Source organism: Amblyomma americanum, chromosome 7 (assembly GCF_052857255.1).
Source record: "Amblyomma americanum isolate KBUSLIRL-KWMA chromosome 7, ASM5285725v1, whole genome shotgun sequence".
NCBI lineage: Eukaryota > Metazoa > Arthropoda > Arachnida > Ixodida > Ixodidae > Amblyomma > Amblyomma americanum.
The window spans coordinates 93765653-93780184 of NC_135503.1; the positions used below are offsets into that span (position 1 = coordinate 93765653).

Sequence of the window (14532 nt, forward strand, 5' to 3'; positions counted from 1 at the left end):
GTTACGGTTGCTCTAAAGGCTTATATGAGACCGATTCTGGAATTTGGTTGTTGCTTGTTCTCTGGTAGCGCAAACAAGCTGCAGCCATTAGCTTTACTGAAAAGGCGTGCCCTACGACTATGCCTCGGGCTCCCAAAATCAGCTTCAAACGCGGTCCCTTATCTGGAAGCCCGTATCCCCGATCTCTTTTCCCGCTTCCAACTTCTAACAGTGCGTACTTTCCTCAGGTACTTTGACCCGGCCCCCGGCGTTAGTAGTCCTATTTTTATGTCCCAATCACACCTGTTTATCACTAATCATTGGCCACGTTGTCAGCTTCCGCAAGTTAGGTTCACGCCCCGCTTCAGGTTTATCTGATCTCCTTGCAACAAGTTGCAGATACGCAGGCTGACCCCGTTTTCTATTATGACCATATTTTCCCGTCCCACGCGAAACATATGCCCGCAGATATCCTAAATGGTCTCCTTTCTGAACACCTAGAGAATTTTCCTCTTCCTCCTGTTATATCCACTGATGCCTCCGGCAGCTGTGTGAAGGCGGCGGTTGGGATATATTCGCAGGAGCTGGCTTGGAGCTATTCAGTTCGTATCCCAGATTATACTCTTATATTCTTCGCAGAGTTTGTGGCAATTGGTTTGGCTCTTCTCAAACTTCCTAGACATGTAGCACTGGTTCTTATTCTTGCAGGCTGCCTTTCAGTTCTGGTCTCTCTCTCCAAAATTCGGGAAAATCTTTATTGAATCGTTCGCTTAGGTTTTTTGTTCCGCGAACAGTGCGTGAGATCCGCTTTGTCTGGGTACCTGTGCATTCGGGCATCTATTTTAACGAAGTGGCTGATTTATTGGCAAGGTCAACTCTCAGCGCTCCTGTAATATATCCCGTCCCTCACCTGATTCTGTTAGAAACTTCATGTTTCCAGCGCTTCCAACATATTTCAGCCAACCTGAATGATCCATTGCTCAATACCGTGGAGTTTAACTACTTAATGTTCCCATGGAATATCCGGTGGCGTAAATCAAGGCTTTGTGAGGTAACAATGACGCTTCTGCGATGCAGAATCCATCACTTAAATTTGTACTTACGCAGATGTGGGTTCGCTGCGACAAACCTTTGTGTATCATGTGGGCGAGTTGAAACAATAGATCATTTTCTCCTCTCTTGCCGACGGTTCGCAGTTCAGAAAAAACAGTATTTGGAGATCCCTCTTTCGAGGTTAGGACTCCCACTGTCTCTTCCGGTTATTCTTTCGTTCGGTGCGAGCGCAAAAGGATTCCCGTTGAGCAGTGTCTGCGGCTACCTTCATGATTACATAAGTGCAACTGATCGATTACCTTGTTAGCTGTATACAAAATTTTTTCGCATGTCCAAAAATGCTCGATTCTATTCCTGGTAATTCATATTTCTTGAATTCATTTGACCTTTCTAATTTTTATCTTGATTCAGTCTTCTCATGCCTATTTTTCCCCGCGTAAATAGCTCATTGGGATTATCTACTGAACCTTGGCAAATGCCCCTGCGTGGGTACGTGCCATGCTTACTAAGGAGAAGAAGAAGTGAAGAAGAATAGTAAGACAGAAGAAAGTGAAGAGGGGCAATAAATTTTTACTTACGTGTTCCATATGAATTCATATGGGACACATATGAAGACATATGGGACACATACGTGGGCGCAAATCATTTCTTATGGTGCGCAGGGGAGCAAGTGTAGTTGATATGGGGGTGATAAGGGGCCATACGGGTATATGTCCCCATGTGCCCATATGAGGCCTGGTTAGGTTAACTGAAATTGAGTCACCTATTGGGTCAATTGTCTTATTATGCTGAAAATCTAGATGACCTGGATATATCTGTATGTAAACAATGATGTACCCTGCAACCACCGTGCGTGCACAAGCGTGTGGTTCATTCCACGGTTTCCTGCGTATTTGCGTGCCACGGAATGCTTAGTCGGAAGTGTATTCCCGACGACGTTGCTCCGCTTACCTCATGTGAATCTAAACGACGAATTATACCAGGCTTTGATTAGCTAGATAGCTGTGCGTAGCAAGAATTCTGTACGTTGTCAGGGCACCACTTTAAAGCTAGCATTGAGAAGTTATGACATTCTTAGATGTTCCTACCACAACCGATGCTTAATTAAGGTGCAGGGCATCGGTGACACCTGCAGATAGCCCGCAAATATATTCAGCACATTTTCAAGGTAAGCAGCTACAGCCACGACTGCAATGTGTTCACATGGAAAAAATGTTCCAAGTGCGCTAATGCACATTTGTGGTAGACATGAGAAAATAATGCTTTTTTTCAGTGTTCGACGTGGCGTTGTCAGCTCTTACATTTGTGCCCACACAACCTCTAAACAGCTTCTGATAACAGTCAAAGAAAGCCTCAATATTACCAGGACCCTCACTGTATATGCAACCACCATACCGAATTTCCTATAATTCTTTAGCCAGAGCAGTCTGCCTTTCATCACACAGGGCCCGACGAGATGGTTGCTCATCGAGAAACCTACGAGTCCTAGATCTTATTAAGGCCCCTTTGTAGAGTCGCTTATTCAAAGCCCTTTCTCGACTTGACAATAAACAGCGTGCTTTAGTGGTGGGGCCTATCACTTTGGACGAAATAAATCTGCCATTTTTGACCTGACGGCTCAGAAATCTCTTGGGCCACATGGCATTACTAGCGAATTCTATAGATCATTTTCCACTTGCCTAGCGCCTGTCTTGATGGAGGTTTTCCAGGCTTCTTACGATTCAGGTTTTTTGGCCTCCAATTTCTTTTCTGGGTACTATATTAATTCCAAAAATCACAGGTACAAATCGGTTGAAGGCAGTTGAGGGATATCGTTAAATTTCCCTCTGTAATGTAGATTCCAAACTTTTAGCAAAGGTTGTTTGCAATCGTCGGCAGCTTGTTGTCGCTCACTTAATGGGCACGCATCAGGCGTGCGGTATCAGAGGCCGCAGCATCCAAACCTATATTCATATTGTATGTTCGGTAGTGGAGACAGTACCAGATGAGACCGGACAAGTAGCCGTAATTCAGATTAACCTTGCCAAGACGCTTGATAAAGTTAGTAACGATTTTTTGTTTGCGGTCTTAGAGCATGAAAATATTGGAGATGCTTTGCTTAGGGGCATAAGACTGAGTTATAAGGAGTCCTATACAAGGCTAATTGTTAACCAAGAGCTAACGAAACCTATTCCATTGAAATTATCTGTTCGCCAAGGCTGTCTATTAACGTCCTTGTTGTTTGCCTTATATATTCAACACCTTTGCCTCAGTATTATTAACTGCGCAACTATCCGTGGTTTTTCGCTAGCGCAATTCGAAATTAAGAGTTTAACCTATGCAGATGATGTCGCCCTCTTTTGTTCTGACAAAAAGAGTGTGCTTGAGGCATTACACTTGACTGAACAGTTTTGCGAGGTATCAGGTGCGGCTCTTAAATCTAGATAAATCCAAGGGGATTTGGTAGGGCTATTGGGTTACAACGCTAGGTAATTACAGTGGCATAGGCTGGGACTGCGGGATCCTTCACTACCTAGGGGTTCCTCTTCACCAAATTCGTAACAGAGGAGCCTACTAGGATTCACAGATTGTCTTCATGAGGCGACAAGCCCAGGCTTGGTTGGGTAGGAAACTGCAAGTGTTTGCTCGGGCTCAAGTCTGCAGTTTTTCTTATTTGCAAAACTTGCCTAAGTGCTGCAGGTTCTCCACTGTGCGAGGAAGAAAGTGCAGGTGATGCACAGAATATTTGCTACATTCGTATGGTGTTCCCAACGGGAACCCATGCGTCGCGATAACCTATTTCTTTCTCTAGAGTTTGGTGGAATCTGCCTTGTTCAATTATTCGTGCACCAGGTCGTTTCGCGTTTTTTATTTTTCAAATCGTCAAACAACCCCTTTTTTGTACCTGTGCTTAGTAGGCGTCTCAGTGCTCATTTGCCTTTCCTATTCGGACCGACTGGACACACTCGTGAGAGACCTTTATGATGATTCCTCAAGAAAGTTGCTGGCATCTTCAATTTCCTCACTGTGTGCTTTTCTTTAGACTACCTGTATAGCGTCTCCAGAAGGCCGCTGACTCAAGCACTTACAGATTTTTTGTTGCCTGCACCTTTGTATCGGCTACCTTTTCTGGAGTTTCTTGACACCAGCGTTTTAAAACTTGTCAGGCGAATGTGAGTTTCTTCTGCCGCAAATATTTCTTCTTTAAACTGCACATATCTACGCTGCCGGTGAAGGCATGGCTTTATGCTAAGGAGTTGCTTGCGCCATGGTCGGTGAACTGCCGTCCGTGCAGCACACCAGAGAGAATTGACTATTGTTGCATTTTGTGCATTTATGCTGTGTTCTGCTGGGATATATTACAGCGAACAATTAAGAAGGACATTGACATTCACACCGTACAGTATCCGTTTTTTGCCTGGAGAAAAACTGTGTTGGACCATATGATCTATTTATGTTGCTGGTACTATTTAGTCTCTGGAAGACCCGCATGATGGACCGCCGCGCCGAATCACCATGGTCGTCGAAATATTTGTTTCGTGTACAATGCGCTTTGGTGCGGGGAGTATATGCTGCCCTGCAAGAGACGCCTAGCTGGCTCCCCTATCTGGATGCATGTGTGTGTGCCTACTAGACTGTTGATAGTTTGGAAGGAGGGGCCATAAAGGGGTATGGTGTCCCGGTGTTTTGTGGCGTAAGCGGGCTTAGACTTTTCTCTTTGGCACTATTTCCATACAATAAAGAAAAAAAATTCGACGTGGCTTAGTGGTTAGCATGCTGTGCTAAGAATCTGAAGGTGGCTGGTTCGAAACGAGATTCTGGTCATATTTTTTCGATTTTCATTGCATTCTGCTCATTTTACAGGCGTATCCACGAGTTGCCACGTAAATTGGAATCGTATGATCATGGCTCTCACATTTTCAAAAAATACTCACCCCATATGAACCGTATTCATCATATCACCCATGACCCATATATCCCATATGGACCATATGTCGCATTTGTCCCGCATCTCTCATGTACAATAATTGCATATGCATATGTGTTTTCTTCAGTAGGGATGTTGGCAACTTTTACATAGGCTACAATATATGATAATTTTATTCATTAGCATGTCTGTTTCTGATTTGACTCGATATTGCAGTGATGTGCAAGCGGTAACGGGATAGGCCAGCTGCATATTGAAGGTTGTTAGGCGGAGCGCTAGTTTTAAATTAGCACTATGTCTTCGGCACCCTTGCGCTGAGCTTGCTATTGTTTCCATTAAACACATTTCGTGTAGGGGAATATAAGCACGACCGCTACGAATTTAAGTTGGTATTTCCGCACGTATGTCAGAGGGATCGGCGGGGTAAAGGGCAGACCGTAATATCTTTCTGCTGGTGGTACCTGCCTGAAACTCAGCTATACACAACTTTATTATATCATTACATTATATCACACTATTATATATATACATATGGCATTATATATATATATATCAGACCAAATATATATATATATATATATATACATTTGGTCTGATTTTGTCAATGTAATATAAAATCACCAAAAATTGAAGAAACATAACAGGATTTAATTCACGACGTTTCGGCTGGACCGAGCCTCTTCTCGAAAAAGGCTGGTCCTCCAGCCGAAACGTCGTGAATTATATATATATATATATTTATATATATATGTATATATATATATATATATATATATATATATATATATATATATATATATATATATATATATATATATATATATATATATATACACCAAGATTAATAAATCGCTCAAAGAACACTCTCCAGACTCGCTTACACCCAGTAAACATAAATACCCACGAGAGCAGCAGATTGGACAGCCGTCGCCGTAGCTCAGTTAGTAAGAGCACCGGACGCGATATTCGGAGGTCGTGGGTTCGGATCCCACCGGCGGCATGGTTGTTTTTTCTGCTGCTTTATGAGTAATTTCCTTTAAAAACTAATTGATTGGCACTAGATATTGAAAAAAATAGAAACATTCCCCTATGCATCTTGGTTTCGGTGACTGCTGGCTTCCTTAATAAGTTTGTCAAACAAGCCCCTCACTACATCTGCCTTATATATATATATATATATATATATATATATATATATATATATATATATATATATATATATATATATATATATATATATATATATATATATATATTTATGAAGGGAGCTAACAGTCACCGAAACCAAGGTGCATAGGGGAACGTTAATTTTTTTTTTTATGTGTTATGCTTATCAGTGAGATAATATTACTTGGATTAATAAATAGCTTAAAGAAAATTACTTATAAAGCAGCAGAAAAAACAACCATGCCGCCGGTGGGATCCGAACCCACGACCTCCGGGTTCGGATCCCACCGGCGGCATGGTTGTTTTTTCTGCTGCTTTATAAGTAATTTTCTTTAAGCTATTTATTAATCCAAGTATTATTATCTCACTGATAAGCATAACACATAAAAAAAAAATTAACGTTCCCCTATGCACCTTGGTTTCGGTGACTGTTAGCTCCCTTCATAAATTTGTCAAACGGGCCCCTCATTTCATTTAACTTGTCTGTATATATATATATATATATATATATATATATATATATATATATATATATATATATATATATATATATATATATATATATATATATAAATATATATATATATATATATATATATATATATATATATATATATATATATATATATATATATATATATATATCCCCTCATCTTCTTCCGCGCAGTGAACTTGGTAGGCTTACGCCGTGCCCTGGGCGTTTATTCCCGTAGCAACATTCCACCAGAGGGGGGGGGGATGGAAAAAAGAAAGTAGTGCGACGCAGTGTGACGGTCCAGGCAGGTCAGCCGGGGAGTACAGCTTCCTCAAGTGATGCCGTCCCACGGCAATGGCCGCAGACTCCAGTGCAGCGGGGCGTCAACGCTTTGGCGCTGCACTCCTTGCGAAACTACTAGTGGTGCTGCACGCCTTGAGAAAGGCATCGAGCACTTCCAGATGAGCCACTCGGCATTCCGGGCGAAGCTTCTCAGGAGCGTAGCTTAATTCGCGGTAGTCATCAACACGTGGTGATGTCGTTGTGGTCCCTTTTGATACCAAACTGTCCAGGTAGATGCGGAGCTGACTGTGGGTGGTTCTTACACGTACGACAACGGTGAGGGCTCCTGCTCGCCTTCAGACAGTGGTTCCATTAAGCCGTCCACCTCAAGCTTAGCCAGCTTTACGGCTTCGACAGCACTGTTGGCCTCCGCCTCTTCTATATGCTCCTGATGCTCCGTGTTCACTTCTGGGGGCGCATCTCCAGGCTTGCCCTCTTCTAGATTTACCGTGGCAGACGAGGTCGCTTCCATGTCTACAGTCTGGACCGACACACTTCGGAACTTGTGATCACGCCATTCTTCTTGAGTTGGAGACGGCATATTGACATTTGATTCAGGTTTACCTGGAGTGACGCAACGTGGGCTCGGAGAAAGTAAGTGGTCAAACTGTTCGTTGACTTCAAAGATTGTGAGCTGGCTGAACGCCCGCAGTTGCCGAAGAATGTCCCACACCGCCTTGGTTCACTCCGTTGAGCGAGGCGGCAAGCATCACATGGTGCGGGACAATAACTGACCCCACGCCGACCTTCAAGCAGGCTGCATCGACACTTCGGGCGTTTGCGGGAAAACTGGGCGCGGCAGAGGAACACTCACAGGCATCCAATTCGCCTCCACCTCCCGGCCGACTCACCATTCTCTTCTGCTCACGCGCGTTGCCAGCTGTAGCCAGCTTGGTCCTTGGCACTTTCTCACCCATTGCCCTAACTGGTAATTCCGGCGCTGCCTCATCGCCACAGACGCCAAGTTCTGGCTCCACCTTCTCCAGCCGCCCGAACAGCCGGTCCAGTCGCTGATGGAGGCGCTCGAAGGCGGCCTGCAGCGCCGGGGACAGGGGCAGGCCGTCGGAGTGCCCGAGATCAGCTGCGCCGTCCGCCGCGCCGTTTGCCGCGTCAGCCGGAGGTTGCTCGCCGACCTCGGCCCCTTCCGCAGCCTGTTTCCGAGCGCGGGTGAGCGCCATCCTACCGCAGCCACCAAATTATGCAACGGGACGACGGTCGTCCCGCCCAAAGGAAACCACACCAGGTCGGAGAGAGCCGAAGGAAGACCGCCGGCGGACCCCAATCTTTATCTCATATATATATATATATATATATATATATATATATATATATATATATATATATATATATATATATATATATATATATATATATATATATATATATATATATATATATATATATATATATATATATATATATATATATATGACAGGAGCCAACAGCCACCAAAACCAAGGAGCATAGGGGATATTGTCTTCTTTATTTTATTTATTTCTATTTTAATTTATCGTTTTTCATCTTTGGGAAATTAACAAAAGCGGAATAAAAAACAACCACATGCTGCCGGTGGGATCCGAACCTACGGCCACCAATTTCATGTCTGGTGCTGGTTCGGGATAACTCTCTTAATCTAGGCCATGCAAGCTCATTCGTATGGCTTGGATAACACAGGGATTTTGCATATATGCCGTGTGATCTTTCACATAATACAGGAACAGTGTCTGCGTCTGCGTGCGGAAAATGAGCCGAAGGCTATGGGGCCATAACCTTAAAGGCGGAGCTTAAGTGTAGCCCAAAGTTTTTAAATTTGTAAACTTTGTTCTTATTCAAGTATGGGTGGAGTGCCAGCGCGGCATTTGCGTGGAAAACAATATTAGACAGTTCTGGACAAATGAGCGTCATGACGAGTATTAGAATGCATTGTTTTCTCTTTTCAGTTGTTAAAAATGTCAAAGAGAACAGCATACGGTCTGGACACAAAAACAGCAGCGCCATTCTTGGCAGTGAACGCGCTATGCATCACGATGGAAATCCTATACACACTTGACATTTTGGTTGTGATTGATCATACCAACAAAACGGAATGGTGAGTGTAAGAATACAACTTGTACCCCAATACTATATGGATGGAAGATTGTACCTACTTGGAGAATCCTAAAAAACTCTGTCAAAGCTTAAGCCAGTCCACTTTGAGGTGCACATGCAATTTTCAGAGAATCGGTGACTACACGGCCATTGCTGCTGTTACCAGATTCCATGTAATAAACAGCAAAGAAAAGGTGGTCCGAGTAGCGCTGGCAGCTTGATTAAATATCAGTGCATCAAGCTGCTCATCCAATGGTCCTGTGCAGAGTTGGTAAAAAGGACGTTGGTGAACGAGAGATAAAAAAAGTGCAGTTTATCTTGCTGTCGAAAGTACGTGTGAGCATGCATTGTAGGAATACCTCTGCCTAGGATTGTTCACAGATGGTCGTGACGCCACCAAAAAATTGTAAAACAAACACAGAAAGCGAAAAAAACCTAAAGACATCAATAAACTCTGTATACGTAACGTCAATCAAGGAATGAACTGCAACGCACATTCATTAAATGTTTAGCTAAGAAACAGCCAGTAATAAATGCACGTAAATTTGGTATAAATATGCTAATTACATATTCGCAAATCAACTGCATAATAAGACGAGTTTAATTTCAGCCACAATATTGCAAACTCGGACCTTAACTCCGTAAGTGGAATTGTAAATAGTGGGGTTTAACGTCCCGAAGCGACACATCGACTACGAAGGACGCCATACCAGAGAGCGCTGGGTTAATGTATATCACCTAGGGTCCTGTAAAGAGCGCTGCCATCGCTCAACGCCAGTGCGTTTTTTTATTTCACTTATATGGAAATACGGTCGCCATGGCTGCGATCGGGCCCGCGACCTTGGGATCAATAGAAGAACGTCAAAGCTTCTGAACCACCGTGGCGGTTTCTGCGATTCGAGGCTACCCGTTATACCCAGTGGCACGGGCAACGACTCTTTTCTCTTAAATTTTCTTCTTAGTCCCAAAATAATTTTTGTACGTTAATGTAAATTTGTTAAATATTGCAAAGTTCTTCAAAGCACTGCATCTCTGAAATGTGCGGAAACAAGGTATCTCCAACGCGGCATAATTTCCTTTATTTTTAATGACCGTATATTGCGGGGTTATAACCGTGCAAAAGGCTTCATTAATAAGCAACTTCATTCGGATATAAATGCAGTCCGAAACTCGAAATTCTTCAAACACCCGCACCATTGTTTGACGTGCGCTCATAGACATGGCGAGCTCTCTTTCTGACCGCGCGGACTCGCTTTTGTGGCCGCGAGATTCCTTGCACCGTTGAGACGACGCGAATGTCATTTTTGAAATTATGAAAAGGGATATAGACATTAACTGTGGTGGGCTACAAGCCTGTTAGTAGATAAGGAGTCTAGCAGACTAAGTTCGCAAGTTATTCATTCAGTAACTTGAGAACAATTCAGAGTTATATATTCAATATTAAGACTAAAACAGAAATTTCATAGCGCACTATCAGGCTTAATTAGCCTGGAACTCATTACCATTGCAAATAAACTGAATGGCGTCTGTTTATTAATTTAATTGCAGGTTGAAATAGTTCTTGCTCAGATGATTTTTTCTTGTTTTTATGTGTAGTTTATAATTCTCATTCTGATCTGAGGCTAATGCACATTATTAAACAAGTTTTCTGGCAGTGTTTCCGAATGATCTTTATAGTTTCTGGTTTGCTTTTTTGTGCAAGCAAATATAACCTAGTAAAGTTAATTTAACAATTTTCTCTGATGAATTGTGGAGTTGCGTGTTCTTCTTTGCTGATAAACTCAGTGCATATTGTGTGACTGCCGCTATCTTATTTTTATTACACTGTGCTGCTATTTATATCCCCCTCCCTCATTCTGTGATTTTGGACCTCCTTCTGTATTTATTATTATGTACTTATTATGTTAATTCTTGTGCAATGAGCCTGCATCCTTATCCAGCCTGCTAGTTATCACGTCTCAGCTGTGTTCCGATGCACTACGTTATAAGAATACTATGCCTTAAAAATCGCTCTTATAACTCAAAAAAGCCTATTTTTAAATATTTATGACTGCCTTACACCATGCACATGGGGAAGGCGGGAGCTTTTTCAGTTTTGGCGTTTCCTTCGGGAGCTTTTATCAACTGTACGAACCAATGGTGCGACGGACACCGCGAGCGCCTTTTCAAGTCGTCCTACATAGCGACGGAGGCCCCGGAAAGCGTAAAAAGCGATTAACACTCCCCTGCCTTTTAGCGGAGTGAACAGCCAGTCTATCTCCCGCCGGCAATGTGCGCTGTCTATTTCAGGGAACCCTTTCCGTGTCCCAACTTAGAGCATGCCGCTGACCGTTCTGGCGTTCGTATCAAGGCTAGGTCACAATGATACCATGGCTAAGTCTTAAGCATATCCGGAGGATATGTTTAGCACACTTTTAGAAACGTGCGCAAAGTAGATGCGCATACTTGAGAGATCTGGTTGGCTGTATCGAACATATTGTTTGAAGAGCGCCTTGTTCAGCTGCAAAAAAGAGCGCCCTGGCCAACACTGTTTAGAGCCTGTAAAAGGGTTTAATGAGATGCGCATGCGAACCAGCTGTGACTCGCCTCTAGCACTGCGTCGCGTGACACCGTTCCTGAACAGCGCTGTGTCCGTCGTGCCACGCAGCTGAAAATGCCCAGCACTTATGGTGCCAGTAAGGATTTCGCGCAAAAAGAAGTCTGCTGTTTGCGGAGACTGCTACTGATGACTATAGAGGTGGCAAAAATGGCTGCTAATTTTTTAAGCCCAGCCAGATATATTAAGTTGAACACGTAGTGATAATCTCATGTTTCTTTTCTCGTACAGGGAGGAGCGCACATTATTTTATACCACCGTCACTTCAAGTTCTGATGGTGGGACTGTTAAAAATAGGATAACCTTCATAGCTAGATACGACGAATTCTATGTGGGTAAGTTGTAAGTTGTGGGATTTATTTATTTATCAATACTGCCGATCCCTGTTTGAGGGATCTTTACAGGAGTGGCTTCCGCAGACAAACAGTAGACCAGGCATAACACTATTTCAAGTATGCAAAAAGGACAGTGAATATTATGGGGACGATAAGAAAAGGCATTGGAAAAGGCAATACAAAGATAAGCCATAAATAATAATCACCTTTTCTCTTCATAAATGATCGCGAAAAATACAAATAGATACATGGAATATACATATACATGGAACTACCAATACATGGAAACCCCCCAAAAAGGTTAGAAAAGTAAATAAAAATCACAGCTTATTTCCTGACAATACACTTTTGCCGGCTAGCGCCAAAAATTTCTCAATAGTTGGCTGGACAATCATTGAATCATCAAGTGAGTTCCAGTCCCGCACAGCTCATGGGAAAAAGAAGAACAAATGTATTATTTGCGCAGAAATATTCTTGTATGGCGAGTTAATTTTTGTGATGCGTTTCTCTGGAAGTCTTCAGTGTAACGTATGTAGCAGAATCAACTTCAAGTTTATTATGTAAAATCATGTACAGAAACTTCATACGGTGAAGCGTCGCACGACTAGCTAGCGTGTCAAGCCCAGTCTCAGATAGCATCTGCGTCAGAGAATCAGTGCGCCTGTATCTGTTGCAGATAAAGCGCACACTTTTTTGCTGGACAGCCTCAAACGTAGTTATGTTATCTTGCGTATACGGGAACCAGGCGACGTTTGCGTATTCTAGTATTGGGCGAATGATAGTTGCATACGCCAAAAGCTTGGCTTCTACGAATACCGCAGGGCTCGTTTCAGAAACATGAGCTTAAGCATCGCTTTATTTGTTACGTGATCTACGTGAGCAATCCACCACAGATTGGCTGATATAATGATGCCTAAGTATTTATGCTCGGTGACTGGTTTGAGTGTAGTGCTGCTATTGCCGTAATTGAAGCTAAGTTTGAATTTCTTTTTCGTTATATTCATAGAAACTATTTTGTCTAAGTTAAGAGCCATTTGCCACTTCGAACAACATTCTGATATCTTGCCAAAATCATTGTTTAAGCTTATTTGGTTTTCTCGGCTTTTTATTTCTCTATATAGTATGCAATAATCTGCGAACAACCTCAGTTTCGCTTATGAAGAGTTTCGCTTATGTCGTTTATGAAGAGACGGAAGAGAATTGGGGCTAAAACAGAGCCCTGTGGTACACCGGAAAGGACCGGGACAGTATCTGAAGTGTGGTCGCCGAGTTGCACGAACTGGCGACGGTCCGTTAAATAATTGGCGATCCATCGGACTACTGACCCACCACCTAATATATGACTTAGCTCCTGTAGCAGTTTGGTGTGGCAGACCCGGTCGAAGGCCTTTGAAAAGTCTAAGAAGATTACGTCTGTTTGCATTTGGGTGTTAATTGCTTTTGTGAAGTAGTGTAGAGTCTCGGCAAGTTGTGTAACAGTAGACAGACCATGCCCGAAGCCATGTTGTTTGGGATGAAGAATGTTATTTGATTCAACGAACTCTGTTATTGATTTTAGGATAATGTGTTCTAAAACTCTACAGGCAGTGCACGTAAGAGAAATAGGCCTGTAGTTTGACTGGCAAGTCTTATCACCTGATTTATAAACTGGTATTATTTTTGCAACACTCCATTCCCTCTGGGAGGCAGCGCTCACGTATGAACTTATTGAACACAAACCATAGGTACTTACTGATGGGTTCGGCATAACGTTTCAAGAAGACATTTGGAATTTCTTCCGGACCGCTGCACTTTTTATCATCTAGGTTTAACAACTGGGATAGTACTCCTTCTTCAGCTACGACTGGGGCATCCAGCACACCATATTGCTCTCTGTTTTCTTGCCTAAAGGAATGCGTAATACCACTGTCTGGTGTAAATATATACGGATTGGAAAAATGCGTTAAACGCAATTGCCTACTTTTTTTTTTCTTCGTAAGAGGGCAAAGGGTTTGGAGGGTTTTCTTTGTAACTAACATAGCGCCAGAATTTGTGGGGCGATTGTTTGATAAAGTTGCGAAGAGCTGTTTTACAGAAGTGCTGCTTTGCTTCTTTTGTCTTTTCCCTCAGTTCTTTGTTCAATGTATTAACCTTTTGGGAATAGTCTGAGTCCGGGATTGCTTTGTTGTATTTTCTCAAACTTTTGATTCTGCGTTTTAATTGAATTACTTCGCGAGTTATCCATGGATTGTGCTTTCTTGTGGTCTTTTTTTATTAATGGGACAAACTGCCTAATACAGTGCATTACATGATTTTTCAACTGCAGCCATATTACTTCAATTTCTGCAGAGGCTTCTGTGCATAGGTTGTGGAAGTCGAGGTATTCGCGTGCAAGGTATGATGGCTGCATAATCAGCTTTGTTAAAGGCATATACACACTTTGTAGAACCACTCTTGCGAAACCGTCCTGGAAACGATAGTGTGCACACAACGATATTATGATTAGATAAACCATCATAAATATTCACGCTAACCTTTTCTTTCAGAAATCGATCGCTTAAGAAAATGAGATCCGGAATAGAGCTTGAAGTAACCTGCACCCGAAGCGACA

At 42.6% G+C, this 14532-nt stretch overlaps 1 protein-coding gene across 3 annotated transcripts in view; it reads left to right on the forward strand.

The window, feature by feature from the left end:
- LOC144097340 (uncharacterized) overlaps positions 1 to 14532 on the forward strand; it is a 31024-nt gene that overhangs the window by 10235 nt on the left and 6257 nt on the right. For all 3 annotated transcript variants that reach the window (XM_077630082.1, XM_077630081.1, XM_077630083.1), the window contains 2 exons: positions 8864 to 9012; positions 11839 to 11942. In XM_077630082.1, coding sequence (XP_077486208.1) covers positions 8864 to 9012; positions 11839 to 11942 — 253 coding nt within the window. The remainder of the gene's footprint in view (positions 1 to 8863; positions 9013 to 11838; positions 11943 to 14532) is intronic.